Source organism: Ilyonectria robusta, assembly GCF_021365365.1.
Source record: "Ilyonectria robusta strain PMI_751 chromosome Unknown BGZ61scaffold_45, whole genome shotgun sequence".
Lineage (NCBI taxonomy): Eukaryota > Fungi > Ascomycota > Sordariomycetes > Hypocreales > Nectriaceae > Ilyonectria > Ilyonectria robusta.
Window position 1 is genome coordinate 60,311 of NW_025764479.1, and position 15,243 is coordinate 75,553.

The 15,243-nt window shown below is 33.0% G+C and overlaps 2 protein-coding genes across 2 annotated transcripts; both read left to right on the forward strand.

Annotated features, from left to right (window-relative positions):
* The first annotated feature begins 8,871 nt into the window (after positions 1-8,871).
* On the forward strand, positions 8,872-9,796 carry BGZ61DRAFT_174918 (ankyrin repeat-containing domain protein). Its single transcript, XM_046237625.1, has 3 exons — positions 8,872-9,002; positions 9,066-9,445; positions 9,505-9,796. Exons 2-3 carry the CDS (start codon positions 9,116-9,118, stop codon positions 9,640-9,642), a joined length of 468 nt encoding a protein of 155 aa, XP_046095244.1. The 5' UTR covers positions 8,872-9,002; positions 9,066-9,115; the 3' UTR covers positions 9,643-9,796.
* Positions 9,797-10,994: 1,198 nt separating this feature from the next.
* Positions 10,995-15,064, forward strand: BGZ61DRAFT_404246 (uncharacterized protein). The gene is made up of 5 exons (XM_046243124.1): positions 10,995-11,725; positions 11,783-12,440; positions 12,510-12,534; positions 12,587-13,198; positions 13,274-15,064. The coding sequence occupies exons 1-5, from the start codon at positions 11,045-11,047 to the stop codon at positions 14,904-14,906; spliced, it is 3,609 nt and encodes a 1,202-aa protein (XP_046095245.1). The 5' UTR covers positions 10,995-11,044; the 3' UTR covers positions 14,907-15,064.
* The last annotated feature ends 179 nt before the right edge of the window (positions 15,065-15,243 follow it).

Here is a 15,243-nt window from a genome sequence, read left to right on the forward strand (position 1 = left end):
AAGCATCCCTTAAAATCCTATAATATCCTTAAGTCTATAGTAAGTAAACTAATCTCAGCTATTTCTATAGAAGAATTTAAGGTTCCGGTTTCTACTATAAACTTGCTAGTTTTTACTGCTGCTATTAAGAAGTTTAGTTTTAAGGTAATATTATATTCTTACTATATCACCTATAGGCATATATATAAGATACTGGATAACAGTTCTAAGAAATATAGTTTTTATACTAATAAGAGTCGTCCTTATAATAGGACTGGTATTCCTCTTTACTTATATAAATCTTAAGTTTAGTTCTATTATTTTTCTTACTAAAATAAGAGTAGTAACTAGAGTTATTTCAAGGCAAATATCTTAATAATAAGAAGTCGAAATTAGAGGAGGAATTCCTTAAAAAGCAGCGCTTTTTAGGCTGCTTAGGTTAAGTTTAACTAATCTCTAGATCTTCTAGAGTGTACTTGCCGCAGTATAGTCTTTAGTTACTTAGGGGCGTAAGATAACTTATTGTAATCTAGAGTCTTTAAAGAATTAGAGGCTTTAGAGCAGGCAGAGTTAGAGGCTACTATTAACCTTTAGTTATTAGTATATACAATATTATTAACTGGCTATCTTTTAGTCTCAGTAATAATTTTATAAGTACTATTCTTTTCTATTTAATTTTCTTTATCTTCTTTTTCTAGTATTAGTAAAAATCCTTTAGGAGGTATTATATATAGGTAATATTTTTACTGGTTTCTATTAGTTATTACTCTTAGGGTAGTTTTTCCACTTAATAAGATATTTAGTCTAGTTATTAATTCTTTATTATTTAAGGATTTCTTTAATTTTATATTCTCTAGGCCTTTAACTTCTATTTTATATTTATTATTAAACTTAGCTATAATATTTCCTTTTATACTCTTAAGGAGTAAGATATAGAAGATAGATAAAGTCTGACTTTTAGTAATAAGTTTAAATAGTAGTTATTTTCTGAGATTTTTTTAAGAATTTTATAGAGTCCAATATATTTATAGTCAGTTTTTTATTTTATTATTTTATTTTAATGTTTTTTATTATAAGAAGAATTATATCTCCCTTCTAGAAGAATAGTCTCTTTATTCTTTTTTAGTTATAGTATTTTTTTATCTAGTTTCTAATAAATTCAAGTTCAGTTTTTATTTCTTTATATAGATTTTTTAATTTTTCTATTATAAGAATAGCTTTTAGGATAATTAATTTATCTTAACTTATTTATAGGATTAGAGGTAAATCTAAAGTTAGTATATACTAGAGTAAGCTTTATATTTTTATATACTGATATATTATAGCTTAGCTATATAATTAGAAGCTTCTTAACTTAGTTATTCTATTTATAGTTAATATAATACTAAAGGTACTATTTAGTATTTAGTTTATTTATTCTATTTATTTATTAACTTATACTTAGAATGCCATAGTAAGTTAGTAGTTTAATTCTATATAATCTATTAAGCTTTACTAAAACTTAAAGCAAATAGCTATTTTAATTAAAGAGAATCTCTATTAGAAGTTATAAATACTAATAATATTTTATAAGAAGATATAGGCAAACTACTTTATATCTATTAATTCTAGTAGGATATAAAATAGGAAAATTTTATAAGTCTATCTATAATAATAAGAATGCTATTATATATAACTCCAGTTGCAGAATCTTCTAATAGGGTAATTTTATAATAAAATCTATAGTAATTAAGTTCTAGGTTGCTTAGTAACTAGTAGGGCTCAGTTTTCTATATAGTTTATAGCATTGAGTCTTAGTTTTTTTATATAATAGATATTATTTGGTAATTTCTCTTATTACTTTCTTTATCTTAGGGAATTAGTATATTATTCTAACTCTATTGAGGTTTTATTAACTTCCTAATATCTATATAGTAGAAGTTTGTGTATTTCCCGTATAAATTGGTACTGTAATTCTCCGGGAACTTATAGCTTATCTATTTTTTTATCTAGGGGTAGCTTATTATTATATTGTTATATTCTATCTTAGAGTTTATTAGTATTTATAATAATATAGGTATTTCCCAGGGTTTTTTTTTTATTTAGTAAGTTATTATGCTAGTAACTCAATTCCATTATAGTCTAATTCTAATATTCCAAGTAATTATTAATTATATACTGAGTGCCTTTAAAGGCTATAGGTATTATATATTTCACTAACAATCTATTATAGTATATCGATACTTCTATTATAGGAGCCTTCCTTATATAAATCTTATATAATCTCACGTTAATATAGATAGAGAATAGCAATACGCCGTCCTATACCCAATATTTTTATCTTATTCTAGAATCCATTTTATAAAGTCTCAGGTTGTACTTATTCTATATATCCTATTTAGGTATTTAAATTTAGGTTATATCTTTTATATACTTATAATATACTTTTATTTAAGTATTCTTTAGTATTAAAGTTAAGGATTTATTTATTTATTTTAAGCTTATTAATATTAAAGTTAGCTTATTAACTAATAGTATCAGCTTTTTATTTTTTAATTCTTTCTATAGATAATTATATAGTTAAATTCAAAGAGATATTCGGCATATTATAGTTATTATCTACTGAGTTTTTATATAGTTATAAAGTAAGATATATTCTTATAGTTTATATAGACTTAATTTTATATTTACTTTCTAGAAGGTAATATTGAAATTTCTTAAATAAGTTAATAATTATAAGAATTCTTTATTATAGATAGAGTAGTTAAGTTTAGTACTATATATTTTATAAGAGAAAAAAGTAATAGGGTATAATAGTTTATTATTATCTTTTAACTAATCTAAGTATCTTATATAAATCTAATAAATTATTTTAAGTTTAATTTCTTATTTAAAGTTAAAGATTACTAGTACTAGCTTACTTAAGATAATATTCTTAATAGTATTAAATACTTTTTCTATAGTAGTATTTATTAAAAGTCTACTTCTTTTTTAATAAGTTTTATAAGTAGTATAGTATAGCTACTAAAATTCTTAATAAATCTTTAGTAGTAGTTAGCAAATTAAGAAGAATTATACTTTCTTAATATTTATTAATTTAGCTATTTACTAACTTAGTAATTTTCTTTAAATTTATTTTAATCTTATTATATAAGATAATATATCTAAGAAACTTACTTCTAATATATAGAAGTTACTCTTTTCTAGTTTAACTAGTAATTTTATATCTTAAAGTACTTATAATATCTTATAGATATATTCTATATATTCTTCTTCTAAGTTAGAGAAGATTAGAATATTATCTAGGTAGTATATAATAAATATATCTAGATACTTATATAGTATATTATTAATTATTTATTAAAATATAGCTAGTATATTTATAAGTTTAAAGGTATAATAAGATATTTATAAAGTCTAAACTTAATTTAAAAGCAGTTTTCTATTTATATTCTTTCTTAATATAAATAAGATTATATACTCCTTTAAATTTAATACTATAAATACCTTCTTATTATAGAGTTAGTTTTAAGCTTTATAATAAGAGTAATAGAATTTAGTTTTAAGTATAATATTATTTAATTATTATAGTCTATAATAAGTTAGAATTTCTATTCTTTTTAGGAATAAATATAACTAGATATCTAGCTAATAACTTAGAGATTCTAATATATTCTTTTTATAGTATATCTTTAATATATTCTTTTAGTATATTAAGTTATATTTTATTAAGGTTAAAGATTTTATAAAATATAGGTATTATTCTATCTTTTAGTATAATTTATAATTTTATTAATAAATTTAATAGTTCTATCTTAAGTTTTTCTATAAAGAGTTTTTTATAAATTAATATTATACTAGTATATTCTTAAGTTATTCTTTTTTAGGTATTTTCTTATATTCTTAAGGTTTTATTTATCTATATAAATTATTATTAAAGTATCTAATTATTCTTTAAAGTTATATTTTCTTTCTTTTTAGTATTTATATTATATTCCCTTAGAGGGTAATAAGATATCTATTATATTCTTATACTAATTCTTACTCTTACTATTTTTAGAAGTTAGAATTAGAGATTTCTTATCTTTTAAGTTACTTTTATTATTACTAAAGAGTATATTATTATAATTAATAAATATCTAGCTAGTTTTCTAGTTAAATTATAAGTTATATTTTATTAGCTATAATATCTAAGAATAATATTATAATATTTATTAGTATAATATTAAGGTAACTTCTTAATTCTATCTATTAATAAATATCTTTAGTAATTAACCTATTAAGTTATCTATTTATTATTATACTTAAAGTTATTACCTTTAAGATTATATACTATATAAAATCTTATTTATTCTTTATATAGCTTTAGCCTATTAACTACTAATAGTTTATATATATAGCTTTAGCTCTACTATTTACTAATATAATAAGCTATATACTCTTAACTTATACTTATAACTTAAGTATCTTTCTTTATTTTACTAATTTTATTATATATAAGCTTTTATTAGAGGTAGTTCTTTCTTATATATATTACTTATCTATTACTCTTCTATAGTAGTATATATTATTTTTTATATAGTAATTATCTATAGAATATTCTACTTTAGAGTATTTATTATAGCTATTTCTAATTTATTAATATAGGCTTAATCTATTTAATTTAATTTAATTTAATTAGAAAGTTAAATTCTTTATTATATATTTATCTAATATATATATTAATTTCTTATACTCTATACTATACTTAGGTATCTAGGCTTATTATAGGTTATTATATTTTATACTAAGTAAGATTAGTATTTAAATAGTTTCTTTATTATTATATTTAGGGTTATTCCTCTATATTCCAATCTTCTATTTTACTTTTCTAGGCTTAATTAAGACTACTTATTCCTCTATAATTAGAGAAGTTATATTTCAGTATATTAAGAACTTAATATATTAGAACTTATCTTAATTTTCCAGCTATATTTCTTATAGTCTAATTTATTATATTATAGTACTTTTATAGTAATATACTTAGTAATATCTTTATTTTATACTTATACTATTTCTTATCTTCTATTATTTATATATATAGTATTCTTTAATTTTATAGTTATTAATATACTAGTCGATTAGTATATTCTAGTAGGAAAAGATCCCTTCTATCCTCTAATATATAATACCAACTTCTATATACTATTAATAATATAGAAATACTTAAGTTTCTTTTTAAATATAGATTCTAAATAGTATATTATTTATTTATATAGAGTAATAATTCTAATAGATTTTTTCTTTTTTATATATTTAGTATATATAAATAATATATAATATCTATAAGATTTCTTTATATTAGAATATACTATTACTATTCTTAAGTTATTATCTTCTTATTTCTTTAGAATTATATAATAGGATTTCAGCCTAGCTATATATTATAATATAGATATAAATAGGCTTATTTTTAGTAGGCTTTTATTATTTATTTATAAGGTTATTATATATTTCTATTAGTTTTATCTATATTTAGTTTCTAAGGCTATTATATATTTAGTATTCTTTATAGCTAGGTCTAGAGTTTTATTTATTTTTATTTCTAGGTATTTCTTAATAGGGGCAATAATATTCTAATTAGCTACTAAAAGTTCTAATTTCCTACTAGTATACTTCTTATTCGAGGTATATTATAGAGTATTTTTATCCTAGTATAGAAGTATTATTAAAATCGTCCTTTTTTTAATATTCTTTAGATATTATTACTCTCTTTTCCTATTAGTTGGAAGTGGTATAATAGGCTTAGCTATCTATTTAAAATAGAGTCTCCTCTTTATATTATAGCTATAATATAAGATATATTATTAAGAGGTTTATTATAGTATTAGTATTATTACCTTAAAACTAGCTTCTAGATTTTTATTTTTTAGTAGCTTTATTTTTTCTTTTTTAGTTAAATTTTCTATTTATTTTAATCTCAGTATCTATCTTTCTATACTAGGCAATTCTCTTCTATACCTTCTTTTAATTATTATTTTTAATATATTTAGCTATTCTTTAAATCTGGATTTAAAATTAATATATTATCAAGGCACTTAGCTTTTAGTTTCTACTATTCTTATAGACTCTACTAAACTCTCTATTATAGCCACTCTATTATAATAAGAATTTTAAATTAAATAGCAATTTAAGGTTTATTATTATTATTATACTAGTAATTAGTAAATTTTATACTTCTACCTTCTAGTATAGGCTTATACTTTTAGTTAGACTTTAGGGGTAATATTTACTTTTAAAGTAGCCTATTTTCTACAATTCTAATATTTAACCTTTAAGTAATCTTTTTAAGCAGCTTCTAATTTATAAGTCTAATACTATTTATAGAGGTATTACTCTAGTATCTCTTTCTTAGTTAGTATTATTCTTTTTACCTTCTAGATAGTATATAATATTCCTTCTAACTTTTTAATCTTTTTTTCTTATTATCTTTTAAACTATTAGTTATTAATTTCTATAGAAAGATAATAAGAATATTAAAGATTATAGGCTTACACCTAACTATTATATTCTTAACTTCTAATTTAAGTTCTCTATAGTAGGCTACTATATATACCTCTTCTTTCTAATTTAGGTATAAGATACTATTATAGAATTCTACTATATAGCTTAATACTAATACCTTTTAGATAAGCTTTTAAAGTTATATTTTAGCTATTTATTTTTATTAATAAAACTAAATATATCTTATAATTCTTATTTAAATACTTTATAGCTAGTATAGATAGCTTAATTTTATCTTTTTTATATAGTAAGAATTATTAAGTAGTTCTTATAACTAATTTAAATTATTAGAGTACTTTATTCTTAAGGAGTTCTATAATATAGCAAATCTTAGCTTCTTCTTTAGTAAATTATATAGAGTAGTAGCTTTAAAATACTCTAACTTATATAAGAAATTCTTAAAGGCTAGTAGCTACTCTATTAAATAAATTAAGTTACTTAAGTCTAAGAATTTCTTCTATATCTTTTCTATTTACTATAAGAAATCTAGATAAGTAATATAATTAAGTAAAGTACTCTTAATAAATAAGATTTCTACTAAGATAGTTATTCTATATTAAGAGCTAGTAACTTACTCTATTAATTTATTAATTTTATTATTTTTCTCTAGGTCTTTTTTAGTAGAGATCTTAGCAAGCTTATTAAGCTTACTTTAAGTAATTATTTTACTTTTAGAGTTTATTAAGATTCTTTTTATAATTTTATTATTAAAGTTAGATTTATCTATATTTATATTATTAATAGAATCTTAGCTCTATATTATTAGATAATAGAGTTTTTTCTAATTTAAATAAGATACTTAAGGTTATAGAGCTATCTTAGCTTATTTAAGATATTACTTAGGTTGATATATAATATACTAAATAAGAGCTATTAATATATAATAGTTAGATTTAATTTAAGGTATAAAGTAGATTTAAGATATAAGATATATAATTAAGTAAATTAGAATATTATAGTAAGTAATATAAATTACAATCTGTAATAGTAAAATATAAATTTAATATAACTAAATATATTAATAGCTAATAAGGCTATCTATCTATAAAAGTACTAAGTAAATATATATATATACTCTAGCAAATTATAGGGATTATAGTAGTAATCCGGTAAGTTAGTACTCTAAATTATAAGAATTACAGTAGTAATCTAAGTGATTCTTTACTTAATTAGTTCTTATATTAGAAATTACTAAATTGTAGGAGTAATCTAAGTAATTCTTTATTAATTAGAGAAAACAGTAGTAGGATATTATAATTCTACTGCTTAAGACTGCCTAGTTTTAACCTGGGCTGTAATATAAATAGTAAAGAGATAGTATTTATAAAATTATTACTAAAACTAATAGATAACTAGTTAAACTTATTTAAAATATCCTAAATTTATAGATTCTAAATAAGATAATACTTATAACTATTTAATATCCCTAAAAGCTTATCCTCCTCTTCTAAACTTTATAAATTTTAATAAATAACTTTAAAATACTACTTAGAAATCTTATTACAAATCTTATAAATATATAATAAATAACTAGCTGCTATAGCTATTTTAAACTGTAAATAAGCTATTTATATAGAAACCTCTAATAAAGCCTTACTTATTTTATTCTTATCTACTTTTAAAAGCTTTTTTTATATTAAAAGCTAGTTTACTACTAGAGTTAATATACTATATTAAGTAGAATTATAGAAAAAAACTTATATAAGAATACTACCTTTATACTATTATAGCTATAACTATAGTATATATACTTACTATAATAAGTAGAATTATTAGCTATAATATATAACTTTTTATTTTAGAAATAATAAGTATAAGATATATCTACTAAAGTACTATCAAACTTAATATTAGCTACTAGAAAAAGCTTCTTAATTATTTTTTATAATAAATACTTTTTAACTCTACTTAATATTATATCAGCAAGATATTATAGATATTTAAAGAACTAAATTAGACCAACCTAAAATAAGAATAGAAAAAGGCCTACTTATACAGCCTTAGAAATAAGACTAACAGAAGGGAGATATTATATTACAGCCTAGATTAACTAGGCAGTTAGTCCTAGCAGTAATCCTACAGATACCCACTTTTCCTATCTAATAATATATAGAGTATTATACTAGGGATTATACCTACAATCCTAGATTATTATAATCCTAGGATTATTACAATCTAACACTTTATACAATCTAACCAATCCCCATCTAGTATATAGACGCTTATTTAGCACTTTTATAGACAGATAGCTTCACCAGCTATCAATATACTTAGTTATATTAAATCTACTATTCTACCATTACCAGACCGTGACCTATATTGCTCACTACGACGTCCTAATCCACTCGATCATATACCTCACGCCTCGGACCTACCCTACACCCATAGGTTAGACCCGACCGTCACACTATCAAGCGTGAGTTATTTTAGCTCCCAGCTCGGACATTTCTCTCCCGTACCACCCCAGCAAATCCGCTTACCATTGTATACCTACACCGTCTGTAAGTACCTCATATTAACTATCTTACGAGCACAAAAAATCAAGAAACCAACACAAAGGCTAGCCTACAGCAGACATTTGTTACCCAGTTGCTTTATCAGCTACCTTACCGCCATGGGTGATGTAATCTTTCAGGACCCTCTGGAGTCTCTCCGCCTGTTGCGGAGGAGTGGCGCCAATGTGGACGCAGCAACAAATGCTGGGGAAACCGTCTTGCAAGAATTAGTCAAATCGGGCCACGTTGACGCTGTGGAATGGCTGCGCGAATACTGCACGAACATCAACGCACAGACAGAAGTGGGAGAAACAGCTCTTCACTGGGCTGCTGCAAACGGCAATCCCGACATGGTAGATATCCTACTTCAATGTGGCGGCGATACCAGTCTCAAGACAGCGAGAGGTGAGACGCCGCTTGATTGTGCCAGTCGCAACAAGAACAGCGAAGTGAGGGAACTCCTTGCTCAGAATGGCGCTGGTGTTGCTGAACAGAACCCCAACGCCAGATCAGAAGCACCAGGGAAAGCCAAGCCAGGGCTGTCTCCGGATATCACTCTGTGGGCTGTGCTCATTGGTATCGACGAATACGCAAAGTCCAATTACCAATCAAGCGGCTTCAGCAATTTAAAAGGCTGCGTCAATGACATTCTCCTTGTGGAGGAGTATCTACGTGACTTCTTGGGGGTCAATCCGAGTCGCGTAACGAAGCTTGCTTCAGGCCAAGACGAGAACAATATCCCGACATACCAAAACATCATCAGAGCTCTAGAGTCTACGACAGCCGCAGCGTCACCAGGAGATTCGGTCTACATACACTATTCGGGGCAAGGTAGAGAGATACCGAGTGTGTTCTCTTCGCTGAAAGGAAGGGGGCATCCGGATGCGTCTCTGATCCCTGAAGACATCAACGGCGACGGACAGCCCCTGAGGGATCTCGAACTCGAATACCTGATGAGAAAGATGGTGGATAAGGGCCTTGCGGTGACTGCCGTTATCGACAGCCCGTTTTGTCATGCAGATATGGCTCTCCGGCATGGAACCTTGTCGAGGTCTGATATTGAGGCTACTCCCGGCCAATATCCCATCAATTTTAATGCGATAAACGAGTACTTCGACCCGGAGGCGCCCCAAAACCAGGGAAAGTCTTTCCGTCTTCAGCCAAAGGGCTACACTCTCTTCGTCACACCGCATAGTCAGGAAACTGAAACCCACGGGAAACATTATGGTGTCTTGACTTATCAACTCATCAAGCTGCTGCGCGAAGGGTCAGCAACGGACTGTTCCTGCCGGGTATTATATCGAAGACTACGTGCCTCCATCACGGGTCAAGAGCCAGTTGTGATCGGCGAGCTTGATCGTACTTTTCACGGCGTTAAGGCTGCTGAGATCCCACCAGTACAACAGGTGGAAATGGTTACAAGATAGGAAAGTAGTTCGCGAGTAACGACGGAATTTGTTGGGCAGGTCGTAGGTTGATTTAGTGAATTTACTTGTCATGAATTTGTCCCTACCTAGGAAGCAGAAACACCTGAAGGCGATGTCAGGGTGTCTCCCCATCTTCTATTATGTGGCTCGATATGAACACACGAAGATGGAAAGAATTTAGGACTTCTGCGCCTCTCAACATATTAAACACGCAATGCTACATGGCCGCCAAAGTTAAAGCGATGGGATTTAACAGACCAGAGAATAGAGCAATTTGATGATGCACAATCGAGCCATTCAATCGATCAGATGGTCCAGCCGTGTTCACTGTGATATCGCTGCTTCCGTGTTCTCGAGAGCCGAAGTGCGCGATTTTCTTCACAAATCACTCCTTCACTGAGTCACCTGACCAGACCAATCTGATGCATGAAGTGATTACGGTAAAGGTGACGTGGACAAATCACTGTCCAGCTCTGTGACGAGGTGCATGAGAGCTATACTGCGTTTGGCCTGCAGAACGCGGCACAAACCCGAAGCAACCAACACTTCACTGCTCCACCCTTTGCCAGCCGAGACTGTTGCGAGATTCAATTCATCACTCATGGGACGTTCGCAATAGCCATGGTGCTCGATAAATTGACACGGAAGCTTAAACATAAGTTCCATCGCGGCAAGAATGATTCTGGTGGGTCTTTGAGCACTCTAGACAAGTCTGGACAGTCTTCTATTGTGCCTCCCCACGGTGCGCCGCCTCAATCCCCGCACACAAGCCTTGTAGGACCAGATCTCGAGACGACTCCCGCTCCTGTATCTTCTCCTGCAGATGATGCGCTGAATCATGAATCCTCCACTAAAAACGAGGAGTCCGTCGATCCAGAAAAGGATGTCCCGAGCCAGGAAGAAAAGGAACGAGCGCCAGACTCAGAAACAGCAAGCTTCGAGACCCTTCCACCAATTTCCTCACTCTGGGATGAGGCTTTCGACGGGCTGGAAAGTAATAGCGCCACCAAGGAGCTAATGAATGCATATGAAAGCCTGATCGCAAAGTCGAATAAGGGTCAAAATGTTCCCAAAGAACGAGGTTCGCGGCGAGACCAATTAGACGTGTTTGTCGAGGAGAAAACCGACGAGATCGAGAAGGGGTCCTGGAAGATTCGCTTCAAAGACCATGAATTTCTCGTGAAAGACCTCGTTGAGCCGGTGGTGAGCATCGTTGATTGGGGAAAGGAGTACGTTGGGCAGGCAGTCAAAGTATCTACTCCGGCATCCCTTGCCTGGGCAGGCGTATGTTTGCTACTTCCGGTCAGTTCACATCTCTTGGAGCCTTGGCTCGGCAATTCTCATTAAAATTATATACAGCTCCTCCTGAATCCTAGCGAACAAGAGGCCTCTCGTATTGGTGGCCTTGACAAGATCGCATGCATCATCCGCGAATGTTCCCTTCGCGAGGCCTTGTACAGAAGTCGGTACGAGACACCCGACAACGAACGAATCCCGAGTGATTCCATTGCGGTACATAAAGAATACAGAGAGAGCATCAAAGTCCTTTACTCTCAGATTATAAGCTTCCAGGCCTCTTACGTCTGCTTTCTCTCTGAACACAACACAGCCGTGCAGCTCATTCAGGATATGGTCAAATGGGAGGACTGGGATAGCATGATTGAAGACATCACGGCGAAGAACGAGAATCTCAAATCCCTCGACGAGAAGTGGCAAGGTCTCTCGCAAGAAGAAGAATGGAAGGCCATGACCAAACACCACCAAGAAAACTTGACAAAGCTGGATGCTATCCACGCGGAGATGGAACGGTTCTCTGGGCTTCTGCGTGCCGCTGAAGACCACCAGGAGCGCAAAGAATTGCTCATCTGGCTGCAGCAGGCGGTGACGCCCTCGGTTCATTACGACGCTGCCGTGGAAAAGCGCAGGAAACACTCCACGGGGACATGGTTCTTGCAGAGCGATAAGTTTAGGGAATGGGAATCCGCATCAAATTCGCTCCTGTGGGTGATTGGCAAGGGTACGTCTGGCCTGCAACTCGTCCAGTTCTAGATTGTGAGCATACGTTCTAACCATCCCACAATCTTAGCTGGTGCTGGGAAGTCAGTGTTGAGGTACGTTTCATATTTAACATGTCTATCGCGGTCCTGACGACTCACATGGTAGCTCAACCATCATCCAACATCTCACCGAGACGTATGAAGAGGATCCGTACATCGCGGTAGTCTACTTCTACATTAGTGCCAACGACAAGGCGACTCGCAGCGTCAACAACCTCACCAGATCACTGGTCACGCAGCTCTTTGGTCTCCGACCCGACAAGCCCAAAGTTCTCACCAATCTCGGCACCTACCAGTACGCATCGGGTGCTCCGCCGCAATCCAAGCTTGAGGAGGCGTTGTGCTCGGCAGCAGGAGACTTCACCCAGACGTATGTGGTCATTGACGGACTGGACGAGTGTCCGTCGTCTGGAGATAGCGGATCAGGGCAGGGAGAGCGCCGAGTGCTTCTTGACCTGCTCGAAACGATGCAGGCCTGGGAGTTGAAGAACCTTCACCTACTCACGACGAGCCGTCGCGAACACGACATCGAAAAAGCCCTGGAGGAAATTCCACAGTGTCAAATTCTTGATCTCACCGCCAAGGGTTCTCTATTAGGAGTTGGTGGTGATATCGGTCTTTACATCGACAATGAGCTGCGAAGAGGCATCTTCAGAACCCTGTCAGCGGATCTTAAGGACAAGATCAAGAGGGACCTTCTTGCCAAGGCTGATGGCGTGTAAGTGAATAACTTGTGCTTGCACTTCTCCGAAAGATCCAACAAGCTAACAGGCACCAAATCCTGGGTGTATAGGTTTCATTACGTGTCCTTACAGCTCGATAACTTCCAAGCCCCATTGACAAAGAAGTCAGTAGAGACGACACTGGCTGGTTTGCCCAAGGACTTGGACGAAACCTACAAAAAGGCCTTGGGTCGATTGACAAAGGAGCAAAGGCCCCTGGCCATTCGCGCGCTAACCTGGGTGTCCTTCTCTCTGACTCCCCTCACAATCTTGGGGCTTGCTGCTGCTGTTCCAGTTGATTTCGTCAAAACCACCACGCAGTCCTCTGACACCACCGAAGAATCCTACTCCTTGGAACCGCTCAATCCGGATGACAAGCTTGAACATCCTCTTGATGTTCTGTACCTACTTCCTGGGCTGCATAATCTCCAGAGCAAAGAAGCCTTGAGGAGGGCAGAAAGCCGGCTGAATCCGAGCGAGAAGCCACACCAGGTTGTGGTCTTGACGCACTTCACACTGCTAGAGTACTTGACTTCAGACGGCATCAAGGATGATAAATCACCAGCCGGAAAGTTTGCGCTCTCCAAATCGACGGCCAATTTGCAACTGGCAGAAGCATGCCTTCGATATCACATCGATTGGAGCCAGAACGCCTCTTCCCTAGACAGAAACCAGGCTCGCAAAGAATACGGCCTATGTGACTATGCAGCTTCCTATGGTCTTCGGCATGCTGAGAGCATCGGCCGGATAAACTGGTCGCTTTCGCTACAACGAATGGTGCGATTTGTGATGCAGGACGGAGACGAGCCGTTCGCCAAGCTAAAGTTGCACTCTGACTACAACTCTCGACGGGCACACGATCTACCCGTCCAGTACGCCGTCGACAAAAGTCTGTTGGAGACAGTTGCGTTTCTGTTGGATGTGAATATGGCCGAAGTCAACTTCCAGCCTGAGGTTGGAGAGGCCCTGATTATCCAGGCGGTTAAAAACAGGGACGAAGCCATGGTCCGTCTGTTGCTCGTGTATGGTGCTGATGCAAAAACCAAGACGAGAGCTGGAGAGCCTGCGCTATGCGAAGCCCTGAGAAACAATGACCCGGACATGGTTCAACTACTACTCGAGTTCAACGCTGATATCGAGGCCAAGACCGAGAAAGGCGATCCGGCGCTGGTTTTGGCTGCAAGACATCGAGACGTGCCCATTGTAAAAGTTTTGCTTGAGAATGGCGCGGATGTGAACGCAAGCAACAGGGTGGGAGAAACGGCCCTGTTCGAGGCGGTTCTCAGTGGAAAGAAGGCTCTGGTGCAAGCCGTCCTAGCGAAGAAGCCAAACGTATGCGCCCAGACCAGAAACGGAGAAACGGCGCTTCACAGAGCTGTTGTCCATGGGGACAGAGATCTAGTGCAGCGCCTGCTCAGGCTGGGAGCAGACGCCAATGCAACAACCGAGACTGGCGAGACGCCTCTGCACTGGGCCGCGTCGTTCCGATTTGGAAGTGATGGCGGCATAATGAAGCTACTCTTGGGCAGCGGTGCAAAGGTTAATGAACAAACCCACCTGGGAGATACGGCGCTGCATCTTACAGCAAGGACTTTGGAATACTCTGAGTTAAAGTTTCGTCTTGAGTACGGCGCGGATGTTAATACAGCTAATAAGGCTGGAGAAACAGCGGCGTTTTTAGCAGCTAGAGCTTCTAGGGGGTGATAAGCTATATATTAAATACGGAATTTGCTATATATGATGGATGAAGCAATTACTCGGAGTTATTGAGAAGGTAGGGCACCCTAGTATATGTACACCTAGAGGGGGAACTAGAATAGTAAATTAGAACTGATATCTTTTAATATAACTAATATATATACACAACTTATAGCTGGGTTTGGCATTAGGGGAGAGCTACAATTCTTCTTATTATAACTGTCGTAACTACTTGGCTTCTGTATTCCGTCTTTAGGTAATCCTCCAAACGATCCTCTGGCTCTAACATGTCTCGTCGCCGGGGGGCGTACTATATTATGTGCCTCTGGCCAGATACGAAAGA